We start from the raw sequence: 25,910 nt of genomic DNA, 5'->3' as shown, positions 1-25,910 counted from the left end.
TCCTTTCCTACCACACCCTGAACATATGTAGTCGGATACCATACTTTGTCATGGTTCTTCATAAATTAGTCTCTCTTCACAAAGACCGTATACTCTTTACCAACAAGAGTTGAATAGAAACAGCCTGAACATCTCACAATGAGATTACTTATTTATTCTTTCAGGCAAATATTTATTGAGTAGCTACTATGTGCCAGACATAGTCCCTAGATGAGGTGAAACGCTCTAAAGGGACAACAATAAGGATTCATTGAAATAATCCATGACTAAGAGATTAAATGGAAAAGTTACTTGTTAGCTACAAATGATCATCAATAATTTTAATAAATTATAGTCAGCTACAGATAACGCATGTGCAGTACTACCTAATTTATGTATATATACAGAATAAATAGACATAGGACAAGAGTCAGTTTCAACTTTAAGATGAATAACCCAAGGCAGACCAATGAGAGATCCTCCCTGAAATTTTTCTGCTGTAGTAGAGACAAGGGTCTATCTTGCCTCTGGAATAAATCTGGACTTGTTGGCATGGGATGACCCCCTCTGTAAAAAAGACAAGAATATCCAATTGCATGCACGCACGAAGGAGGGGTGGGGATGGGGGGAGAGAGAGAGAGAGAGGTTGCCCCCTGCCCCCTGCAATCGTAATAATTACCTGCAAGTCCAATCCCTGAAGTCCCTGGAGTTGTTTTCCAATTCTTTGAATTATCCATGTCCTTCTAATACAATCTTTTTTCTCCCTTAACCTAGTTTTAGTTGGGTTTGATAATTTGCAAATATGGAATGCCTAGATGCACATATACTCAAATTTGAGATTCTGTAAGACCTCACTCAGGTAAAGGTATGCTTTTACAGTGGCAAGACAAAGGCCAAGGTTGAGTTTTTAAATCATGGTGTGATTTTGGAATGTTGTTATCTATAATCATTTTGTCTGGATTTTTCCAAAGTAGTTTCCATAAAAGGCCATATTCATTTGTTTTTAAGTGTAAACTTCCTTCAAATGAAGTAAAAAATATTTCATAACTCAGAGTAAATGTATCAATAAATCAGAGATTAAGTTTCTTGCTTCATTTATCTGTATAGAACTAATCAACCTCAGTTAATTCATTCTATTTAATACTAAATCATGCTGCCATAAAAATCTGTCCAAGTCACTGATGCTAGGTTGTTAACAAAATATCCGGCTTGTGACCAGAATCCACCTAGTTCATTAATCACCATGTTCTCAAAGACATAGAGGAGTTCCAATCCCTGAATTTTATATCTCTGTTTTTCTAACAGCAACAAAATGAGAATGGTGAGGGAACAAGTCGGGAGACATCAGGCAAAATAAGAAAAAGAGACAAGAAGATAAAGAATTCAGATAAGGAATGTTTATCATATGGTCGGCAAAAGCATCCTGTGGTTCATCCATCAGCTGGAACCCTTTCAGTAAACATCTATTACTAAAATCACCAATGTAATTCTATAATACCCTCCTGAAACAGCTGCTCTCCAGTTTCAACAAAATTGAGCAAAGCATTTTTCTCATAATAGTCAGCTTTACTTTCTAAATGTTTTACCTCTGCCTCCTCACCTAATTCTCCTGCTCAAAATTATCAACAGCACATGCCAACTGACTGACTCTCTCTGAGGCTTTAAGATCATTTATCAGTTCACAGGCTCATTTACGGCTGTTTGCTTTCGAAATAACTCAATTCCCCTTGCAGTAGAGAACCCTTCCTACCTAAAGAAAAAGTGACACGTAAGCATGCGAGGGCTTCTGCATTGTCAGACAAAGTAAAATTACAGAAATATAAAATATGTTTTGTGGAGGGGCACTTGGGTGGCTCAGTTGGTTAAGTGTCTGACTCTTAATTTCGGCTCAGGTTGTGATCTCAGGGACATGAGATCGAGCCCCGTGTCAGGGCCCAGCATAGAGCCTGCTTAAGATTCTCTCTCTCCTTCTCGGGGCGGGGGGGGGGGGGGTGGGGAAATATATATATATTTATATACATATATATATAATATATATATACATATGTATGTGTGTGTATATATGTGTATATATGTGTGTGCATGCAATTGGATGCACACATATATACACACACACACATACATATGTATATATATGCACATAAATATATTTAAAACATATATATGTATATGTTATGTTTTTATTTTTATTTTTTGTTATGTTTTTATACATACATATGTGGATATGATATTTTGGTTTTGTTTTTTTGTTGTTTTTGTTGAACATTTGGGGAACAGCTTAATAAACTGCCATGCGACACCATGGAGTGTTAACCAGGCATTACAGCAACCATGACAGCCACTTCTATGTGTTTCCAAATAATACATAAGGTGAAGACCAGGATTCAATAAAGCCTGTTCACCAGGACTTCCTTGGAACCAAATCAGCAGTTGCATTTGGTTGCTGGAAGTTGACTGTTTCAAAAATTGCCATATTTCAATATATTGTTAATATTTTTACATAGACAAGAGGAGGTGGTGGAGGGAGTTGATAAATAGGAAAGGCCAGGCAGTCCTGTCCTGGTGCCCTGTCTCAGGGAAGACATATATACATATGTATGTTTTATGGAGTAGCTAGCAGTAGAAAGTAATTGCCCACACTTTCCTTCCCTCTTTCCCATTTGCCTTATGTGCTGCCAGTTTCTACACGGTCTTAAATCACAGTTTTTCATGGCAGATTCCAGTCATGACATCAGGTTAGGAGCAGCCACAACAACTTTGAAAATCCAAGTAGGATAGAACTACCTAGAAATTATCAGAGTGTGCTGTGTATAGTAAGGATAGGTAAGCACTGCTTCATGAAACTTTCATTTCAGTTGTGAATGTGTCAACTTTCTTACTGTGGGTCAAGTTCCAACTATTTGAAAGTCACCAGTCCAAGTTAAGGGATATTTTCATTCCATAAGTATTTATGGAGCATCTGCCCACCTGGCACAGTTTTAGTACCTAGGGAGACAATAGTAAACAAATCGAACAAAAAGCTCTGCCCTCATGGAGCTTCTATTTTAGCAGAAGAGACAATAATCAGTGAAAGTAATTATAAACACTACTTACTATAAAGAATGTTAAAAGGTAATAACCGATACAGAAAATACAGAACAAAAAAAGACAGCCTGAGTGCCACGGGCAGGAGACGCATTTTCTTGGTGGTGCTCACAAGAATCTTTCATTATTCTGCCGTTAAACATGTTGTGGTGTTAATCTTCATTTTACATCTTTGTAGGGCAAAATCCATGTGTTCTCACTGAGCAAGAATCATTTCCATTAACATCTACCCTCACAGAATTTAAAATACCCTAATCCATAGTAAATAACAAATCAAGCAAAGGCATACTCCCTTCTGCACCCCCAGCAAATCAGAATCAGACAATGGGATTAACCCAAGCAGATTAGCTTCTGGCCTCAGCTCAGGAAGACACCTCATCTTTCTGCCCCATTTCTGTGTCTATGGAAATTTTTTTACAGACTCCCTTTGTGATCCTCAAAGATTATCCTTTATCTGCACACACACACCGCCATATAAAAGCTGCTCTCCTTGGGCATTGGTCAGATTCATTTATAAATGTTCTTCAAGGGATATTAATGAACACTTGGCCCTACAGTGTCAAGCAACTGCTAAATCTCTAGCTTCTGTCTGGGGATGGTGTAGGAAATCAAAGATTGTATTTTCAATAGCCACTATTATGCCAGAGGGATTTTGTTTGCTTATTGTATTTTGTTTTTTAATTGCTCTTATAAGATCTTCTCCTCTGAAGCTAAAAACCAAACCCCTAAAATCCTTCTCCACACATTTCATTTGCAGTACCTATAAATTTAGGGAGCTCTTCTTCCACTAGACCCCCCTTCAGGAAGTACTTCTGGAGTCAGGAAGTAGGTCTCTACTCCCCCAAAGGCCAGGTCTCTAGGAGAAGCAGTTTTAGATGGGGTGGTCAGGCCATGCCTCATTCAAGAAGGTGGCTTCTGAGCACAGGCTTAAAACAGGTGAGGATGCTGGTTCTATGGATTGGGGCATCAGGTGGGATGGGGAGAACATTCTAGGCAGGGAGGAGAGGCAGAAGAAAAAAGTTCCTAAGGCACAACAGCAGAACCTTCCGCACCACTGGAAGACAGTGAGGGAGGGGCAGGGGGTGAAGTTAAGGCCAAATGTGGCACACACCTGCAAGGATGTTTCCAGGAAGAGGAACTAGGGCAGTAATACCCAATTGATCTAACCACCTCCCCCCACCTCATGACGAAAGGGAAAATTTAGAGGGGATTACACATGAAAGGAAGAGAAAAGAAGCTTTTTAATCAAATTCTAAATGCCATATTTTTTACTCCCCATCTCCCTCGTTTCTCACAGATGAGCAATAAACACACAGTTTCTGCTATAACTCCTCCTGAGAGATTGTTTGCTTCCTCCCATTTTTCAGAAATTAGAATTGCAAAGGAAAATAAAATAAGAGCCCTGAACCGAAAGGCGCTTTTTCATAACTATTATTTGTGTTATCGTGTGACCGTTATTTCACTGAACAAGTATTTACACGTCGGGCAAGGGACGCAGAGCATACAGCAGGGATCAGAGCCCAGGTATGCAGAACGATCGTGACACAAGATTGAAAATGAAAGGGCCACCAGAAGGAGTTTTTTATTTTTTCTTTTTTTCTTTTTTTTTTTTTTTTTTTTTGAGAATGAGTTTTTTAAAAGAAAATACAATGGGGCTTCAGGGAAAAGAAAGACTCCTTCGTGTGGAGAGGTCTTCACGTAGGAGGTAATTTCCAGGCCATCTGTGGAAAGATGTGCAGGTCCGGAGGTGATGGAAAAAGACATCAGAGACCGAGCACTGTGAGCGGAAAGCCAGCAAAGCTGCGGCAGCCCTCGGTTTTGAAAGCTGGAACTTCCCCCAGGGTCCTCTACAACCGTGACCTTGCCACGCCTCCCCCGGAGGGGTCTGTGTTCCCTCCTCCGGACTCTGGCGGTGGTGACTGATCGGACACAAGTGAAGCTGCGTGACACCACTGCCTTCTAGTTGATTCCCTTGGAGGTGCTTGTCTGCACCGACTGCCAATCATGCCAGAGCCCAGCCCTCCCAAAGCTTAAATGACTACAAGGACATCTTCCTTGATCCTTACCCACCGTCCGTATAACATAGCAATAAGAAGTGGAACAGATAGATACGGTTTAGAGTTCTTCTTTTTAAATATGAGTCATGGTGAGTCTCTAGATGTTAATGAAGGTAGAAGCCATTGATGAGAATTTAGGGCCCACATTCTTCTCCATTTCAGAGGCTAATATGTGGACAAGGAGGGAACTTACCCTTGGTGTAGGCATTCAGTAGCACACCCGAGGATGACACTGTGCCGGGTCGGAGGCAGCGTGGAATCATGGAATGTACATTGGGAATGTTCAGGAAAGCAGATCCCAGTTCCAACCCCTGGCAGCCATAGGAAGGTCAGCTAACTCTCTGAGCCCCTCTACTAATTTACCTGCCCCCCAAAATACACAGATGCATTTCAGAATCTATAAGCATTAGTCAGTGATACAGGTTTTTTTTAAAACTTATTTTAATTACATAAATTCATTCATGTAATTTAAAGTCAAATTGTACCAAAGGCTTGCCATGAAATAGTATTTTCTCCACTCCCTCTCAGACTCCCTCTCCTGCACCCTGCAGATGACCACATTTAACTTTTAGCTGCTTTTTTTTCTAGTAATTACCATCATATTCTTAATTAATATGCTTATTTCAAAATTTAATAATGCATCATGTTAATGCAAAGATAGTTCTTTCACATTCCCCAATTTTCTTCCCTTATCCTCCCAAATGTCTGTTTGTATTTACATCAAGGTTCTTATATAAAAATTGTTCATTGCAAAGCCAAATACGACACTAATAACATCCTCTCCCCACTCCACCCTCTTTTTCAGAAAGCTCTTTACTTACCCTCAAATAAATAACCACCTCATTAAACTTGTGAAATACTCCATGTGTTTTAATGCTTTCATGATTCTCCATCTTATTCACCACCACACCACCTGTTCTATTGAGTACTTTCTTCACCTGCTCTGCTAGATCTTTCCATCTTCCTGGTTCCATCTGGATAAAATGCTGTCTAGAGCTGCTCTTGTCCTAATATTTTTCTCTGTTTTTCATGAATTGGAACCATACTCTTTTGGATCCAATTTCTTCCTATTATTTGCCCTGTAATTTTGCTGGTGCATACTTTCCATTAGCGTCTTAGGACAGATTACATTGAAGGTAAGCTTTCTAAATCCCTACATAACTGTGCATTCATTGTTCTAGGAACTCAGTAGGATCTTGAAAGCTGAAGGCTCACGTTTAGTCCTGGGGCATATTCTTATATTATTTCTTTAATAATTTCCTGCCCTCTGCTTCCATATTTTTCTTTTTGGAACTTCTCTAAGTCTAATGTTGAACTGTTGTACTTGATTTTTTCAATCTTTTTCCCCTGCCTTTAATACTTCCATTTCTTTGTCATTTTGCATTACTTTGCAGTCATTTCCCTTACTTTCCCCTTCAAACTTTTTACTAAATTACAATCATATTGTTAATGTCCAAGAATTTCTTTAATATTGTTTTTTTTCAGAGTGTGTATATTTAATTTCCTGCACAATCTGTTTTTCCTGGTTTGCTTTTCCTGTTTATTTTATTCTGTTTCACGTTGAGTGCTTTCTTCAAATATTTTTTGATGCTTGGCTGTCTATTCATATTTAAGAGAAAAATACTTAAAAACTGGTAATACTTAAAAACGTATGGGATCACCTTATAAAGAGCAAGCCATACCCAAAGCTGATTGGCCAGGAAGCCAGACATTTCATTAGGGGACCATCTGAAAAGTCAGTGAATGAGAGCTATACTTGGGGAGCCATTCAAAGTCTTTCAAAGAAGGGAGAAAAAAAGATGCTATCTGCTTACAGTGTGAAGAGGTGATGAGGAGTTTGTAGATACAATTCCACTTGAACCCCTCTGTTCATCTCTGTGACTCACCCCCTGCTCTTTGCTCGATGTAGTACCCCAAAGCTCCACCTCCCTCTCTTTCAAATTCTCCCAAAAGTAAACCTTCTGTCCCAGGCCTGGGAGTGGGGGCAGGGTGTGAACATTCTGTATGATCAAGTAGATTATCTAATGACTTGACAAAAACCTATTTATGTCATTGAATAAAATCAGTTTAAGTGGATACCCAATTATGTATTTAATATTGCAGGATGTAACACCTGGCACTCACTACCAAATCCATACATTAGGGAGCATTATGCTCAAAAATCCACTTCTCTGGGGGCATCTGGGTGGCTCAGTTGGCTAAGCATCTGCCTTCAGCTTAGGCCATGATCCTGGGATCCAGGGATTGAGCCCTGCATCAGGCTCCCTGCTCAGCGGGGTGCCTGCTTCTCCCTCTCCCTCTATTGCTCCCCCTCACTTGTGCTCGCTGTCTCTCCTGCTTGCTCTCTCTCTCAAATAAATAAATAAAATCTTAAAAAAAAAAAAAAAGAAATCTTCATCTCCAACTTCTGTAGTCACTTCATGTGGGGAAATCCCATGGTCTGTGAGCAGCACTGCAGAGAGAGGTGAAACCTGGTGAAGACTCCAGCCCTGATGGAGAACTTCAGGCAGGTCATGATGGACCAGACACGCTGGAGGCTTTGGGGTCATGACTCTCGCAAGGCTTGCAGATGACCCAGATGCTGTAGGTCAGAGGTTATGGACTCAAAATCCATAGAAAAGATTTGTTTGGTCTTTGTCATACTTAAAAAAAAAATTTGAGACAACCTTAAATATCAGGAAATTTCATGCAAAATTCTGAATTTCTAACTTCTTTTGAAATCACAGAGAATCTGGCAGGACCATGCTTCATCTCTCCTGACAGGGATTTGGCTGGGGCAAATGTTCACTAAAGGCCATGAGCTTTCCTACTCCTGGCCCACTTCACCTATTTAAAACAACCGTTTTACCCCTGTTAGACATTACACTTTGCAGCCACCCGGCAGATCATGAATTTATCAAGATACCAAACCATGTATGATTCTGAGCTTCCTCATCAGAACTGTATTTATATGGGGGCGCCTGGGTGGCTCAGTCGGTTAAGTGTCTGCCTTCCGCTCAGGTCATGTTCCCAGGGTCCTGGGATCCAGCCCCATATCAGGCTCCCTGCTCAGCATCAAGTCTGCTTCTCCCTTTCCCTCTGCCCCTCCCTCCAGCTCATTCTCTCTCTCTCAACTAAATAAAGAAAATTTTTTTAAAAAAGAAATAACTATATCTATATGTAATAAAATCCAAGATTACAAACTGCATATGTTAGTTGTGTTGTAGGTATGGGCACTCAATAAAATTTAATTGATTAAATTTACTTATATAAAGAAATATATTTCTAAAATCAGTTTATTACCCCAACATGACAAAGCTGATATGGAAATCAACACTGTATTTTGAGGTCATAGACTCTGATTATTTCAAGTTTCTGACTTCCTGAATCCACTACACCTGTTGGGTCTCCTTGATTTTACCGTCACCAGCATTTTTGAGTCTGTTACCTCTTGCCCTGTATTGTATCTATCCTCAGACTATTCTTGAACTTGGGTTTCTAATTACTGCAAGAGGAAAGCACATCAGGAGTCTGCATGCCATTCAAAATTCATCATCTCCAAGAGAGGCTGAGCAAAAGAATTTACAGTTATGATCATGAAACATCCATCAGTTACTTTGAGAGATCATGGAAAATATGATGCTTGAAGAATGAACATTTTCTTAATTTTAAAGGGGAAGAAAATGTGGATTTCAGAAATAATAGACTCAGGACTGAAGGTATATAATGGCTTAATAAAATTACATCAGCGCCGAAGAAGAGAATTTAAGGGGAAAACAACATGGGTTCATAACATAAGGCTGCCCAACTAGCCTCACATTATTTTTATTGTGTTGTGTATCTTACCTAGGAATACAATAGGAGTCTAGGAATCCCTCTGTGTAGCCATTTTGACAATTGCCAGACCTCCTTGTGATATTCTTGGGGTCAAAAAAGAAGAAAAGTAGGATATATATATATATATATACTATATGCCACATACTGTCTGCTTGCATATTTGATGCTGGCAAGCTATATTTTAAGAGTAGTCATTGATTAAACAAAAATTTACTGGTTCTTACTGTCAAACACTGACAGATGTTTGCAACATTGATTAATAGGAGATGTCCCGCTGAGAGAAGGTGACTAACAACATCCCACAGAGTTTACTCACAGTTTTATTTCTTTTCAACATTTTTATCATCAAAAGGATGAAAATTCGCAAAGGATTAATCTGAAAATTTGGGAATGCTGCAAAGCTTGCTTCAAAAAGTTCTACAGACTGAAATACTGTAAATATGTGCTGTAACTAACAAAGTTAAGTTTAAAGTGATGATAAAATATTTTTTTCTTTTTATTTTTATGCAACTTATAACAACAATCACAGTTCCCTGCCCTACTCTTTCCCCAATCTCCCCAGTCGCCCTTTGCAAAGGTATACACTGTTGACTATTACGGCTTTTGAAACTTATACATTTCCATACATCCATACTTTAGACAGTATCCATTGACTTCCTGTTATGGTAGGTGAGGACTTAGCTCTCTTATACAGCTAATTCAGCTCTACAGCAGGTTTTGGTTTGAATAATTAATCTTCCATACTGACATTGTTCTGCCAACATGACTATTACTCACAGCTGGACTTTGTAACATGGCAATTAAAACTAGGTTTTCTTTCTTATTTTTGTCTTCCTTAAAGTTAATAATTGCATTGCTTTTTGATTTCCTTGGTTTTCTTTGTGGCTTATTCTCCCCACGCTTTCCAATAGACTGTCAGCATACATTTCTACAAGCTCACATCAGCCTCCAAGATTTTTCTTGAAGACACACTTCCAGAATTTTCTCCTCTTCTGGAATGGTTGCTCTTAGTTCTTTTGCACAATTGACTTTCTAGGTTTACAATTCATCATTGCGTTCCGGGGTTAGACCTAATATTTTGTCTTCTTCCTTCTTCTTTCTTGTCTCCATTATGTTCTTCATAAAGGGTTCATGGAAGATTTATTTTTTGAGACTTTGAATATCCTGAAATCTTATTATTTTACCTTCCTCAATGGTTGGTAGTTAAATAAATATCAAATTCTGGTTGGAAATAAATATTTTTTAAAATTCTGTTTGGATGAGAGACACCTAACTCTGGGAAATGAACAAGGGGTAGCGGAAAGAGAGGGGGGGGGTTGGGGTGACTGGGTGATGGGCACTGAGGGGGGCACTTGGTGGGATTAGCACTGGGTGTTATGCTAAATGTTGGCAAATTGAACTCCAATAAAAAAATTTTTAATTAAAAAAAATTAAAAAATAAAATTCTGTTTGGAAATAATTTCCATTCCCTTCCTCTGAATGGCATTCCTTACTGGTGTTGTGGAAGCCATGAAAATGCACTCCTCAGTTCTCCTGCATAATTAGTGACACCAATTGCTATCCTTCTGGACCCTCTACTTCACTGGCCCTGAGGTCATGCTTGTCACAGACTACTCTCCCTTATGACTGACCATGGCAGGGGTACTAATGCAGACCCATTTCTGCAGGACACTGACTCCTTCAGTAAGCAATGTTGGTTCAAGGGCTTCTCATTGGCCTGGCTGGATCTTTCTTAGACCTGTACTGCCATTTGAGACTCTTCCCTGCCAAACCTGTTTCTTGCCCACTTTCTTTCACAGGTGTTAGACATGGGTCATGGTCTAAAGGCTCTGCCTTCTGTGGCTCCTTCCTCTTTATCCTTCACAGTTGTTTCCTTCGATAAATGATAAATGTTTTGCACATCTAATCCTGTCTTGACATTTGCATCTCAGAAGACCTAAACAAACACAAGTCTGGGTTTCACTTCCTGGAAGGCAAAGAAAATGCCATTCTGAGTGATATTTACGGGGTGGACAATTTCCTGGCACAAGATGGTGTCCTGACTGCCAAATATTTCACCAGCAGAACCTGGGGAAATGTCCTGGTGGAGGTGAATGACATTGCAGGTGCAATGATCCAGGCATCCCAATGCCTACAAGGAGAAGGGGACTGATTCGTTCCTGCTGTATTGTGCTGAGACATCATAGAGAGATCATGAGAAATCATAAGCCTTTAATAAGCAGTCAAAGACTCAATATGAGAGCCAGAGGGTGTCACTGGTAGCTCACAAAGAGATCATTATCTCCTGCAGTGGAAGTATATGTACAACTTAGCCTCAGATCCAGGACCTGGTAGAGATGCAGAACTCCAGAGATGTTTAAATGCTCAACTAAGGTAGATCTGTTCTACCAGGATCAGAGCCCTGGTTGGAAAACCTAAGACTCTGAAACATGGGAAGTAGTTGCTGGAATTTTCAGAGTCTTTGGAACCCATGGAGACTACAGAGGTCGCCTGAGCTGCCTTAGTTAGAGGCAGCACTTCCCTACACTGAAGAGGCCTCACTCTTCAAAGGCAGCAGTGCCTCCCTCAGGAGCCAACAGGCCACTAACTAGGGTGAAATCCTGGGGTTAAAACCTAGAGACAGCTGGGCCTGACAGAGGAAGAAAGACATTATATCCCAAAGTAGCTTCAAGATTTAGAATGTACTGGCAGGAGCCCAAGAAGTACCACTGGGAATGAAGGCCCTTGACTAAGGGACTAGAATAGAAGGCAGGGCAGGACAGAATTCATTAACAACAGGGGTACTTTCTCCAAAAATGTGTGTTAATGCTCTGGCCAAGGAGCTCAGAGATAGGGAAAACCTGCCACTAGAATGGCTCTGAGAAGCCTAGAAAAAGTTATGGCCCACATTGAGTGGACAGAAATGCTTGAGCTTCCCTGACAGCTGATAGAGGAAGAAATGCAAGAAGCTGGGAGAAGTAGGCATGCTGGAATGACTATGTTATGTAGGGCCAAATAATCCACTAGAGTTCTGTATCTCATACGAGCACTAGAAGGAGATACACCATTCACCAGTGCCATCAGGAATATGCTAGTGAGGGGGCACCAGCATGACTCAGAAATTTAGTGGGGGCACTTCTCTGTAGGCCATGGCTGACAGTGGGAGAGGCCATCACAGTGCTGGGCTTGTTACCATCCATGGAGGCCATGAGTCTAGTGAACATCTGTCACCACACAGAGTCACAGTTCTTTTTCTTCTGATGAGAACTTTTAAACTCTACTCTCTTAGCAATTTTCAAATATACAAAAGTGTTATGAACTATAGTCGCCACGCTGTACATTCCATTCCATGACTTATCTAGACAAACTAGATGTTTGTATCTTTTGACTGAGGCTTTTTGTTTGTGTGTTTGTTTTTAGCTTTTTCTCCCTGCATAGCCTCAGTTTCTTTAAGTTTCCTTCCAAAATAGTTGGTTTTGTTGTTGTTTCCTTATTTGTATGGTTCTCAATCTCTCGTGTTAGAGGCCTTTCATAGATGTCTGTTGATCTTTGATCTTCTACTCATATTTAAGAAGGAGAAATAAAGAACCTGATTGGAAGGTCTGAGCGTGTGGGTGGGGTTTGCTGACTCTGAGCATCACTGTAGAGGGATCTGTCTCCACCAGCTATTGTGGAATTGGTAGGATCGGCATCTTAGGTCCTTCCACATGAGCTCATCAGATTCCCTAGAGAAGACTCTTCTATCACTACTTGGAGTGTAAGCCACACTGCCAGCATTCTCAGAGCCTGGTGGGTGAAGAAGGTGGGCATGGGGCTGGGGACCTGGAGGTGTCTCAGCTTTCAGCTGCATATGTTTACTTATCAGTAGAGTGCTCATGCAAATGAGACTGATGTCCCTTAGCCCAGACACTTTCCATTCTATACGCTCCAAAAAAAGTAACCTCTAGTTTTCTCCTCAACGGAGAAAGAGCAGATGCCCAGCAGTGAGGAGAAGGGGGTGATCTCGAAATGTAGTTCTTTCTTAAACAGTTTTCAACCAATTCTTATGTGAGCACTTCCTTTCCCTCCAGTTCCAGAATATCTGGTCTTGCTACTCTCAGAGCTTCTTGAAAATCCTGCAATTTGTTCTTGGCTTCTCCCACTACCAACTTAACAGTCTGCCTTCTTGTGTCTGCTCAGTCAATAACACTTGTCCATCTGCTTTTCAGCTCTTAAAGCTTTGCTGCTACTTTGCTTTCTCCACTATGGGTCTTTCTCCACCTCCCTTCCTTCTTCTCTCCCACCCTTTTTTCTTCCTCCACCTTCTTTCTTTAAGTTTCTTTACCACAGTTTGACAGGGTCTCAAGAGAGAAAAGAAAACCTTAATGGGTAAATTCAATCCACTTCCTTTTCCCAGAAATACTATTATTTCTCCCTTGCAAAAGTAATACATTTTGCTTATGGAAAAATTAGAAAATCCAGACAACCAGAAAGAAAAAAAATCATCTGTAAACTCACCATCTAGAAACTTTTTTCCTTTACCAGTTTGTGTGTGTGTGTGGCGGGGGAGGGGGGGTACACTCTTTTACGCCTGAAACAAACATTCTGCATGCTCCCTCTCTCTGAGCCTTGTGAAGCTCTGGACATAAAATAAAAAGTGAGCTAAACATGGTTCCTGGCATCTCAAAGCTGAGATCTGTCAAGGGAAGACAAACATTTCAATAAAATGGGCTAAGTATCATTAAAGGAGTAGTACAGGATTTTACGGCAGGAGAAAGAAGGAGTATCAAATCTAGGTTTGGGCATGTCAGGAGGGGGCTAGAGAGAGTCCCACACTGCCCAGGAACTGTAAAGTGCTGACTACGTAGTCACACTTATTTATCAGCTGAGATGTATAAGAAGCATCACATAACTGGGATTTTTCTCTTAACAACATACCATGTGCAACTTTTTAACCACCCTACATCAACTTTTTTTTTAAGATTTTATTATTTATTCATGAGAGACACAGGGAGAGAGGAAGAGACACAGGCAGAGGGAGAACCAGGCTCCTCATGAGGAGCCCATTGCAGGATTTGATCCTAGGACCCCGGGATCATGCCCTGAGCCACCCAGGCATCCCCCTACATCAACTTTTTAATAGCTAAATACCATTCCACTGCACACGTGTACAGCTATTACTTTAATTGATCATCTTAATATATTTAATTTCCAATTTTTGAGAATTATCCACCATCTGTGGTAACCCTCTTCGTACCTTTGCACATTGAAGATGAAATTTACTGAGATTAAAAGTTCAAAAATAAGGGCACCTGGGTGGCTCAGTGGGTTAAGTGTCTGCCTTTGGCTCAAGTCATGATCCCAGACTCCTGGGATCCAGCCCCACGTTGGGCTCCCTGCTCAGCGGGGAGCCTGCTTCTCCTTCTCCCTGCTTGCTCTCTCTCTCTCTCACTCTCAAATAAATAAATAAATAAATAAATAAATAAATAAATAAATAATTCAAAGATAAACAATAAAAGGCGATTTCAAGAGAGATCTGGCTCAACAGCAACTCACATGGGGAAACGTTAAAAAGCCTGAGAAGGGGTGGCCCAGGTAGCTCAGCGGTTTAGCGCTGCCTCCAGCCCAGGGCCTGATCCTGGAGATCCGAATTCGAGTCCTACGTCGGCCTCCCTGCATGGAGGCTGCTTCTCCCTCTGCCTGTGTCTCTGCCTCTCTCTCTCTCTCTCACTCATGAATAAATAAAATCTTAAAAAAAAAAAAGACACCTTGAAAAATTCTAGGTTGTTTCCAGCTTCTCTCCCTCTCTTTCCCCTGATGCTTCAGGCATTCCAAGTCCTGACCCTGTGGGGGGAATGGTTAATGGTTACCTCTCTCATCTGTCCTCACTGCTTGCTGCTTTCCTAGAATGCCACAGCCCCACCCCACCCCCACCCCCACCCCCGCTCTGTGTTGGGTGCCTGCACTCCAGCCCACACCTATTTTTGTAAATGAAGCTATCCCGGGACCCTGCTGAGCCCATTCAGTCCCTCGTTGCTAATGGTGTGGACACACACTGCATGACCTGCAAAGCCTAAAACCTAGCCCTCTGCTGAAAAGCCTGCCAGCCCCTGATCTCATCAGTATAGTTTTCCTTGACTGCCCCCCAAAACTCTTACTCATCCCCCCTTTCCTGGCACCCCCCACTCTTCCTGGTACTTATTATAATAAGGCATTTAAGACATTTTAATATAATTATTTGACAACCATCTCTCCCCAACTCATCTGTAAGTGACATGAGGGCAGGGGTCTTACCTTATCTTTCTTTCTGTGGTGATGTGAGACCCACCAGCCTTAAACCACCAATCACTACCCCCAACCCCAGCTTCTTCTACAGCTGGGGCAAACCTGAAGACTCTGAGAGAGAAGTCTTTGGTCCTCTGTGGGTGCAGGAAGGCTTTGCATTGGAACCCTGGCCAGGAAGACTGGAAAGGGCCAGGCGGCTGGTTCACAGTAAACACAGTCCCTATTAGGTAAATATGAGGAAATGGATCTCTCACATAGGCCTAAGAGTGTGCTTTGAAAATATCCCTACTCGACTTCTGCTCGACTTCAGATCATTTCAGGGAGGATGTACCTGAGCCCTGAGCAAACACCCTGTTCCCATCTCTGCCATGCCCCAGAAGAAAGGCCTGAGACTGAGTAAAGAGATGCCAACACCAGGAAAGAACTAGGGTCACTGATGGGGAAGGGGCTAAAGGGAAAGACTAAGTGTCAAGGAATCCAGAGAGAAGGGCGAGTCATGTAGGAAGGAGGAGGGGCATCCCCAACAGGCTTGCAGGGGCCTGGAAGTACATTCTCTACCACCCCTACCTCCCCTGTGGGTTTGCAGGCATCCCCTAGACCTTACAAAAAAGAACCTGAAAATATAGCCTGGAGTCCCTATTCACTTCAGGATCCTGAGCCTGGAGACCTCGGGCAGCTTATGCTCAGTCATCTGCATCCATCTCCAAACCCCTGTTAAGGATGATGGGACAGAGAAAGGCCCGATAGGTAACCCTAGACTGCTCTGCTTCTTGGAGACCATGACCCAGCCCCTACCCCCAGGAAATAGGAAGATCAACTTTTCCATCTCCTGCTCCATCTTTTCGTCAAGTGTCAGAAGATACAGAGGCCTCTCTAGGGTCATATTTGCATTCTCAGAATTCAACAGCATGCCTGCCTGCCACATAGTAGGCTCTCAGGAAGTGGGCCTTGGCTAAATGTCCAGCTCTCTATAATTCTTCTTGGGGCAGATGTTAGCATGAAGAGAAAATACTTAGGCAGAACAAAGTGGCCTTTTCAGACATTTGAAAGGCAGTCTCATCACAAAGCAGTTAGTTTTATTCTTTGAGGTTTGGAAAGGTCAAGACCCAACCAGGGTTGAGTCCTGTGCTAAAGCCCTGACACGAAAGGTAGGCTTCCCATTCAATATCAAAGATAGAACTGAGTGTGTTACTTGGGAGGAGCAGAGTTCCTCTTGCTGCAAATAGTCAAGCAGAAGCTGGAAGATCCCATTAGGGTAACTGCAAGTGGTTTGTCCTGAGAAGAAATTTGATTGAGGATTATCCCGGGTCCCTTGTATCTCCAACATTCTAATTATCAAATACAGGTGCACTATAGGGACACCTGGGTAGCTCAGTGGTTGAGTATCTCTGCCTTTGGGTCAGACCGTGATCCTGGAGTCCTGGGATCGAGTCCTGCATCACGCTCCTTGCAGGGAGCCTGCTTCTCCCTCTGCCTATGTCTCTGCCTCTTTGTGTCTCTCATGAATAAATACATAAAAACTTTTTGTTTTAAATGTGCACTATAGACATGGAAATAGTATTTGCTTAACCATTGTATTTAAACTTACTGTATATCACTGCTTTGTTTATTTTGAGTATTTTATCAAACAACAAAGATAATGGTTCATGGATGAGGTTCTGTCATCCATACTTCAAACCATAATGTTATTAATAAAAAATCTATTCAAATTTCACTAAATATTTATCTTTAGTTTAGTCAATATATCAAATTATTGCAGTCGTAAACTTAAGTATATTTCTTTTAAACACCAAGCTCGGTTCAACAGAGTAAGTTGGTAATGTGCTTTATGAAAATAAAGTATTTCAAAAATGATTTGAATAATCTTTGGTCAAACGCTATCGAAATAATTGCAAAGATTTCATTCCATTGAGTATTGTAAGTTGGAAATGAAGAAGTGAAGCAACAATTTCTAAAATGTTTAATTCCTTTCTTCTAAATAGCTCAAGAGGACCGTTTCCCAAGTGCTTTCACTTTTTTTTAGTATTACGATAAATCCATACTTCACCTTTGTAGAGTTCTTTACATTTTTCAAGACATGTTGACATTCATGATTTTGTTTTCCTTCTCACAATTTATCGGGGAGGTAGGCAGTGCGGCAGAGATTGCTGGTTCTTCTGAATGATCTGTTCCCACCTGATTTCAACAGAATTGGATTTGCTACACTTCCAGTTGCACAGCGGGACATAATTCCCAGGTTCCTTACACCATGTGACTGAGTAGCCCGGCCAAAGGGACCTGAGTGGAAAGGACCATGCAGCCCTCCAGGTCAGGCACTCATGAGGCCACAGTCCTCCCCTTCCCTCTTTCTCTGTCACCGGATGAAATGTTGCCCAGGAAATGCACAAAGGTCATTAACTGTCTGGGCAAGACATTGTCCCCTGTTCTTCCTCACTGCTTTAAACTCTTCCCCAGATTTGTGTGAGAAAGCAGACTATAAGTATTCAACTAAGACAAAAGAAAAAAGGGGGCACCTGGGTGGCTAAGTGGGTTAAGCCTCAGACTCTTGCTTGAGAATCAGGGTCGTGAACTCAAGTCCCGCACTGAGCTCCATGCTGGGTGTGGAGCCTACTTAATAAAGAAAGAAAAAAGATATACTGAAATAGAGATTATTTTACATCTACATTAATTCCTTCATTAGAATTTATATCAATTATATTCTTCCTTATCAAGGGCTGAGAAAACCACTAAACATTAAAAAAATAATATGATATTATTGTCTATGACCTCAAGGAGTCACAAAAGAGTAAACACTGATCCATGCTGCCTGTTGTTATTACATGATGGGAATATTTGTGTCAAGCCTCTGAAGGCTAAGTAATGGTGTATAGTGATCTTTCACACTACTTTTGTATCCAGAATATATCAAGGTAGAGTATATAAAAAGGAAATTATCTGTTGAAGTATCTATTTACCTTATCAACACGTATCTTACTTATCCTATAGGTATACTTATCTGTTTATGGATTACAAGTATAATTTAGCAGTTTCCTGAGAAGATGTGGATCCTGGAGGACAGTGACTATGTATTTTTACTCACCCACTCTTATCCTCCCAATAGGCATGTATTCCATTCTCCTCCTACACCTCAACTTTCCTTCATGCCTTAAAAAGATGACATTCATTGAAAGAAAGGCACATTTTGTACAGGTTAATTATAATAAAATTCTGGCTTAGAACGATCTTACTGTTTGAAAAATTAATATAACTCAGAAGAGTTCTATAAGCCAAAGCTATGACTAACTACATAGTCAGGTACACTGTTTTGCATTCATTCATTTTGTACTTAAGAAGTACGCATTGACATTATTCGAATGCTGAGTGGTTCGTATTTTCCCTCTTTTCTATTGACATTGCCAAACATTGCTATGATTTTGAAATTATTAGTCTTTTTTTCCTATTCTTAAAATTTTTCTTGGACTTGACTGTAACCTTTAAAAAACACGATGTTCAATCAGATATTCAAAGAAGAGTGAGTCAAGCGCCCTGGAAGATATTTTAACTATTTCTGATTAAACACACTAAGGAACTCAGTACTATTCTACAAAACACATTAACTTCCAACCAAGTTGATTTTTACATCTATGTACCAAATATATTTTAATGAGAGGAAAATTGGCAAAGTGCTTCCCAAAAGCATGTGGCATATACAATTTGAGCATATATCTGGTAGATAAACTGCCTTCATTATTACTTGAGAAATGAAAAGTCATCCAGATGACAAAAGTCATGCTACTAAAGCCAGCCAGGAGACTTCCCCTACCTCCCATTCTGGAAACGTCTTCATAATATTGCACAGTGACTCTAATTTTTAATTGGTGGTTTTTACAATGGAATCATAAATCTGACGATGAACCTTAAATATTTACTGAAAATGTCAGATTCTGCTCCTTTATGCTACCTGATCTTTCTGGTTAGGATTTGGTACTTCCTGTCCCATTGGAAAGTGGCTAGAAAGATTGACAAAGAGAGTAAGAGCAAATCTTAGGAGCATCTGCTTATAAAAGCTATTAAATGGCCAGAAGCCACTTTCTGAGCACCTACCAAGGACATGGTGGCACTTTAGGATAGACGAAGTGAACATGGTTTCCTCACTGAAGGAATTGCCCAACCCAACCAGTGGAGCAGTGAAAGAAGGCAAATGGTTACATGAAGGAGGCCTGTGGTAGGAGGCATCAGAAATGAAGCACAGTGGGATTTCAGAGAAGGAAGAGATGGCATTCAGGTGTGGAGCCAAAGGGAATGCGTGAGCTGGTCATTGAAGGAAAGGTGGGATTTTTAATAAATAAAGGACTTTGTCTTGCTCACACATGATGATATAGCCTTGAGAATGCTCATCATGGCACACTGCAGGGAGCAAGAGCAGAGGCAAGGACATTAGGCAAGAGGCTATTCCAATGACCCAGGCAGAATCTGACAGGGGCTTGGATCCATGGCTGTAGATTTAAAAAAAAAAAGGGTGGTTGGATTCTGGATACATTTTGAAGGTTAGAGGTTAGATAGGGCTATAGGATTTGTTGATGGATGGAAAGTAAGATGTGAGAGAAAGGGAGGAGTTAAGGTTTCAGGCTAAGCCAACTGAAAGAGCAGAGTTGCCATAATGGAGATGAGAAGAACAGAAGTTTGCTTTTGGATGTGTTCAGTGTGGTGTGCCCATTGAGCATCTAAGTGGAGAAAGCAGTTGTCTCTCCAAGTCTAGAGCTCAGAGCACAAGTTCTGGCTAGAGACTCAAAACTTGGAATCATCAGGATCTAGAGTATTTCAAGAGTTCACTTGGAGTAAATCTAGTGAAGAGGCCCCTCAATGGAGCCCTGGGCCCTCTAACATCTACAGGCAAGGTGTGGAGAACACAGGAGTCACCAGTGAGCTGAGAGGGAAAGCAAGAAAGCCAAGTTGAGGAAATGTGTTGAGAAAAGAAAATAGTGTCTAGATATATGCTGCAGAGAAATGAACTAAGACACGAGCATTGATTTGAATGCATGGCCTGCTCAATACCAGTTGTGTCTATACCATCCATGAGTGTCCAAAGATTTCTGTTTCCATCCCACCTCCTCATGTGAAAAGCAGTGTCTTTTCCCACAGGTTCCCAGTACAAGCGTTTGCAAGACTCTCATGTGGGAGGTCCACATGTATCTTCAACTGGGTCCTGGTCCTCTCAGAAACCCATGGTCAGAACAAAAACTCAGAACAAAAACTCCGGGGCTGGAATCACAATCTCAGGCCTTCAGTGCAAGTTTTTCAGGGGACGTCAAGAATCACCTTTCTGTGAAGGGCTGTGAAGGCACAGCAGTCTCTCTTCAAGTCAAGAGAAAGGGTATGTCCTCTTTCTGGGTGATGCTCAGATGAGCAAAGCAACGTGGGCTCCTAGAGCTCTGTGGGGGAAACCCTGCTTTTAATTCTGTTTCTCCCTCTGTCTCTGTCCCTCTTTAGCTCTTTTACCCCCACACACAGACACACCTACACACACAGACTATTTTTTCAAGGTTTAGCTCAGTACCAGGACTCCAAAAGAACATGGAGGCCGCCATTTTGAGCAGAGCCCCCCATTATTCACCTTGCAGTTTGTTTGGCCTGCCTCCTGTCCTCCAGGCCATCAGACAATGATTATTGAATGGAGGCAGGGGAAGGGGGAAGTTTGGCTAGAATTCCCAGTCTCCCTAAGGGGTCTCCTTAGCCCACCTGTAAATTAGTGGCACAGAATGGGGCAGGGAAGAGGTGCTGGCCAGCTTCATCCTTCGTCATCATCAGATCCCCAAATGCAAAAGAATATGCTAGGGGTTTCGTGGCCTTGACAGCAATTTTCTAGGTCCTGGCTGAAATGTTCTATTACCAAAATCTGCAGCATATGTTTTATCTTTTCCAATAAGGTCAAAATTTCCCTACTTCCCTCTCTCTAACACATCCACTGAGAAAGAACACTGAAAATAGAAGGAAAATATCTCCTATGAAAAACTTAATATACTTGATGACAAATGATCTCTTCACAGTATACAAGACTGACTGAATTCCAAACCAAAGAAATTTGAAAGCAAAATTAATATTTTACAGCATTTTGTTTGCAGCATCGGCAAAATCAAGTGTCCACCTGTTACTAATTTCTTATGAACACAAAGTCCACTCTGCTTCTGGGAAGGATGGTTAGTGTTTGTCAAGTTTTTCTGCGTAAACATACAAAAATATAACTGAAAAGTTCATCAGAGGGCCAAAAGTGGGAATAAGAATCCAAAGCCTGTTGACTATTCCAGATACCAGAGTTCCAGAAAGCTTCTACAGTCCCAACTCCTGATTTTATAAGTGAAATTATCATGAAAGTCACTGTAATAAAAATTGATGACTTTTGTATACATACAGAGCTTATTACATGCACTCTAAAAACAGAACTTGTATGATTTAAATCTAAAGAAGTGATTTTGTAAGGACACCTGGGTGGCTGTGGTTGAGCATCTGCCTTCGGTTCAGGGTGTGGTCCCAGAGTCCCATAATGGGGTCCCACATCGGGCTCCCCTCAAGAAGCCTGCTTCTCCCTCTGCCTATGTCTCTGCCTATCTCTCTGTTTCTCTCGTGAATAAATAAATAAAATCTTTTTTTAAAAAAAAGCAGTGATTTTTCAGGGATGGTCTATTAGGTCCTCCAGCTGGTCCACAAATATCTTATTTGTTTCTGGTATGAACTAAAATTTGCCTATGTTTTCTTCAGAAGAGGGGCCAGTTCTTCCCATAACTTTTCTATCACTAACCATGAACAGGTGACGTTGAGGGTCTTCTGATTCCTCAAAAAAAAATTTTTGACAGACTGAAAAAGTTTCCTACCATAGCTTTAAAGTATCTTAATGAAAAAATATATATCAATCTGAAATAACAAGTTTTTTGGTCCAACAAATCCGACATTCTTCTATGAGCTGTGGTAGCAAACCAAAGCTGACATACAATCAAATTTAGCCATTACTGCAACACTAGCAGCAGCTCAGAGCGCTATGTCACCTCAATAACCCAGAGCTGTCCTACCTCAATTATCTATGGCTTCAATTAAAAGTGTGTAGAAGTGGTTTTCATCTTGAATTTGTTCAAAATACGTGGCTTAATTCTCAATTTCAAATAGGTCTTCAGTAGGCTCACAAGTCACCAAAATACAGTACCCGAAGTTAGACATTTAAACATTTTTATTAAAATGTTTGCACATACACATAAAAAATTCTTTCCTGATACAAAACTGTACAAAATGTACCAACAACTGACATCATTATAAAGGAACCTGCAGATCAACGGGACCTCATCTTGAACACCAAATGAAGGAGAAATAGGAGGAAGAATTATTTGAGAGACAACTTTATCATGGCTCATCAATAATGCCTGCTGTCAAAATGTATTAAGGCATCGCACAAGGGTGTCAACATCAGTTGTGTCAGGCTAATAATCTCATCTCTAAGGAATCCTTGAAGTTGGAGAAAGGATCATGGAAATACAGTTGTTGGAGGGCATAATCTAGATCATCCTGTCGTTGTAGAAACAACTGTTTTTATGGCTAGCTCTGTTTAAGATTGCATAAGGGGGTCTTCACACTCCTGATGATTAGTATGGTTGATGGGTGCAGTTCTGCGTGCCACAGGAAGAACCTTGGAAGAGTTTACGCCCGGCTCTCCAGGACATGTGATTTTGACACCTTTGAATTTGCTTCAGTTGTACATGGGCCACACACACAAAACAGATCTGATTGGATTAAACACTGAACTCATGACATCTCCACAAAGTGTAGCAGAGGGTCATGCTGTCTGCAAGGCTCCCTAACCTTGCAGTTTCTCTTGGCCACCCTCCTCAGTCTCCCCTTCCCGACTCTCAGGAAAGCGTCCCCTCCTTACCTCTAGGGCTTCCCCTACACCCAGGGAAAGGAGCTCCCCTTTCATTCCCAGCTGCCTGGCTTGCCAGGGCAGCCCCAGCTGCCCGGTTCCTCCCCCGGGAGGCCAATCCCCTGGGTGGCCTCGCCAAGGTGTTCAAACGGGGCCTCCGGCGGGGGGTCGAGGCTGGAGGCTCAGGCGCCCCGCGCCCCTGGCGTCCCCGGGGCCCCCTCCCCGCGCGGCCCCCGCCTGGCCCCTGAACTCACCAGGAGGAGGTTGTGCGCCACCAGGTACCCGAGCCGCGGGCTGCCCCGGACGCCGGGGGCCAGGCGCCCGGTGGCGTAGCCGTGCCAGGCCACCACGTAGGGGTTGTCGATGGTGATCCAGTGCTTGACCTGGCCGCCGAAGTGGCGGAAGCAGAGCTCGGCGTAGTCCCTGAAGTGGTCGGCCAGCGCGCGGTGGGCCCAGCCGCCGTAGGCGTCCTGCAGGCGCTGGGGCAGGTCCCAGTGGTACAGGGTGACCACGGGCTGCACGCCCAGCTCGCGCAGCCGCTCCAGCAGCCGCCGGTAGTAGCGCAGCCCCTCGCGGTTGGGGGCGGCCGCGCTGCCGTTGGGGAGCACCCGCGCCCACGAGATGGAGAAGCGGTAGTGGGTGACCCCGAGCTCGCGCAGCCCCTCGGTGTCGCGGAAGACGTTGTTGTAGCCGTCGCTGGCCACGTCCCCGGTGGCGGGCGGGGACGGAGAGCGGGCGCCCGACGGCAGGCCGGCCGCGGGGGGCGCGCCGGGGGGCGCGGGGGGCCGGTGGGTGAAGGTGTCCCAGATGGACGCGCCCTTGCCGTGCTGCCGCCAGCCGCCCTCCGTCTGGTAGGCGGCGCTGCCCACCGCCCAGAGGAAGCCGTCGGGGAAGGTGTCGTGGAGGAGCCCGGCGGCCTCGGGGGCCGGGGGCTGCGCGAAGCGGGCCCAGGTCTGCGCCCCGTCGCCGGGCTCGGCGTGCAGCCGGCGGCCGCCCAGGGCCAGCAGCAGCAGCAGCAGCAGCGGCGGCGGGGGCGGGGGCGGGGGCGGGGGCAGGGGCAGGGGCACGGGCAGGGGCAGGGGCACGGGCAGGGGCACCGGCAGGGGCCGCGGGCGGCGCGGCGGGGTGCGGGCGGGCATGCTGCGCGGGAGCCGGGCGCTGGGGCCGCGCCGCACCCTTTATGCCCGCGCCCCGCCGCCCCGCGCCCCGCCGCGCCGCCCGCCCCCGCCCCCGCCCCCGCCTCCCGCCGGGCCCCGCCGGCAATAATTACCTGCGAGGCGGCGCCGCCCCCCGCGTCGGCGGCGGGGGCGCAGAGGGCAGCGCGGCGGGACGTCGGAGCCCCGCGCCCGGGCCTCCCCGCTCCCCGCGGGCCGCCGAGGTGCCTGGCGACGCCACCTGCCCTTCCCGTCCGCGCACCTGCGGGAGAAGCCCGAGCCGCGTCGGTCCAGGAGGGGGGCGGGCCCGGCTGCCCCGAGGGGCGCGGGGCGCGGGTTCTCGGGCTGCGCTTCCCCCGGCCCCCACTCGGCCCCCACTCGGAGGCCCAGACAGTTCCACACGGACATTGCTGGATCCGATTAGGAACCGCGTGAGATCCTTTGAGGACGGCGAGGTGGGGAGAGCCTGGGGAGCCGGGGCTTGGGATGTTGTGAGAGGACCCAGCGGACCCAGCGGCTGGTGGCCCACTTTCCCCCCGAGGGGCCCTAGGTAAGAGGCTCTCCCGGGGAGGGGAGCCGCTGGGGCCCACTGGAGAAGGGGTGGGTGGTCCGGCCCCAGGCCCCAGGCTGGAAAGCCTTCAAGGAAGACCAAGGAGATGCTTGGGGGGCCTTGACACTGCTTTACAATCCCTCATACTGTTACCTTCTTTTTTTTTTTTTTTTTTAATTCTTATTTATTTATGATAGTCACACAGAGAGAGAGAGAGGCAGAGACACAGGCAGAGGGAGAAGCAGGCTCCATGCACCGGGAGCCCGACGTGGGACTCGATCCCGGGTCTCCAGGATCGCGCCCTGGGCCAAAGGCAGGCGCCAAACCCCTGCGCCACCCAGGGATCCCACCGCTGGGCCACCCAGGGATCCCACCGCTGGGCCACCCAGGGATCCCTTCTTACCACTTCAAACTAGTATTTGTTCTCGAGTTAGGCCTTGCAGAATTACTTGCCCATGGCCCAGAGGAAGGGGAAGGTGACGTTTCATGTCAAGATGGTTTTTGAGTTTCTTATTAAAAAAAATAATGTGTTTTTAAAAACACACACACAAAAAAAACCCAAAGTACCAAGGTTTCAACTTTGAAAAACTGTCATTCACCTTTTTTTATCCTTTTGCATCTGTTGTATGAGTAATCACGTTTTAGCCTTGAGCTCTGACTTAGCAACTAACTTATCTGTGCCACGTTGCGTTCCCAGCTGTGCCGGAGCTCAAGGTCCCCGGGTCCCACCACTGCCACCTGTGCTAAGAAGGGAAAGGGGTAGAAGAATTTAGACTAAGCAACTGCTCCCACTCACTACAACAAAAGGGATTCATGATTCAGAGAACCCTTTACACAGAAGTTGCGGAGAGACACAGTATCTGAGGGTGTGTGTAGACTATGAGTAACTGATGTACATCGGGGGCGGGGGCGGGGGGGTGGAACGGACGGCATGGGCCTCACCTTTGTCGGCTGGAGTGGAACAGTATCTTCCCCAGCCTTAGGAATCTCATCTGTAAAATGCAGGTGGCCATGTCCACCCTGCCATCTCAGAGGCCCATGAAATGCAAATGTAAAAATGTGCGCACAGATGACTCAGTCATGGAAAGCACAGACAAATGTAAGATCTTGCTAGTATCCTTCCCTCCCTCTCCGGTACCATGTGC

General features: G+C 43.9%; 1 protein-coding gene across 1 annotated transcript in view; it reads right to left on the bottom strand.

Moving 5' to 3' along the window:
* The window catches only part of KL (klotho), a 46,072-nt gene extending 21,787 nt beyond the window's left edge, over positions 1 to 24,285 (bottom strand). Inside the window, exon 1 of the mRNA XM_025996594.2 lies at positions 23,316 to 24,285. Coding sequence (XP_025852379.2) covers positions 23,316 to 24,200 — 885 coding nt within the window. The 5' untranslated portion in view covers positions 24,201 to 24,285. The remainder of the gene's footprint in view (positions 1 to 23,315) is intronic.
* Positions 24,286 to 25,910: the final 1,625 nt, after the last annotated feature.

Source organism: Vulpes vulpes, chromosome 9, assembly GCF_048418805.1.
Source record: "Vulpes vulpes isolate BD-2025 chromosome 9, VulVul3, whole genome shotgun sequence".
In the NCBI taxonomy this organism is placed as follows: domain Eukaryota; kingdom Metazoa; phylum Chordata; class Mammalia; order Carnivora; family Canidae; genus Vulpes; species Vulpes vulpes.
This window is presented reverse-complemented; position numbering and strand designations above follow the sequence as displayed.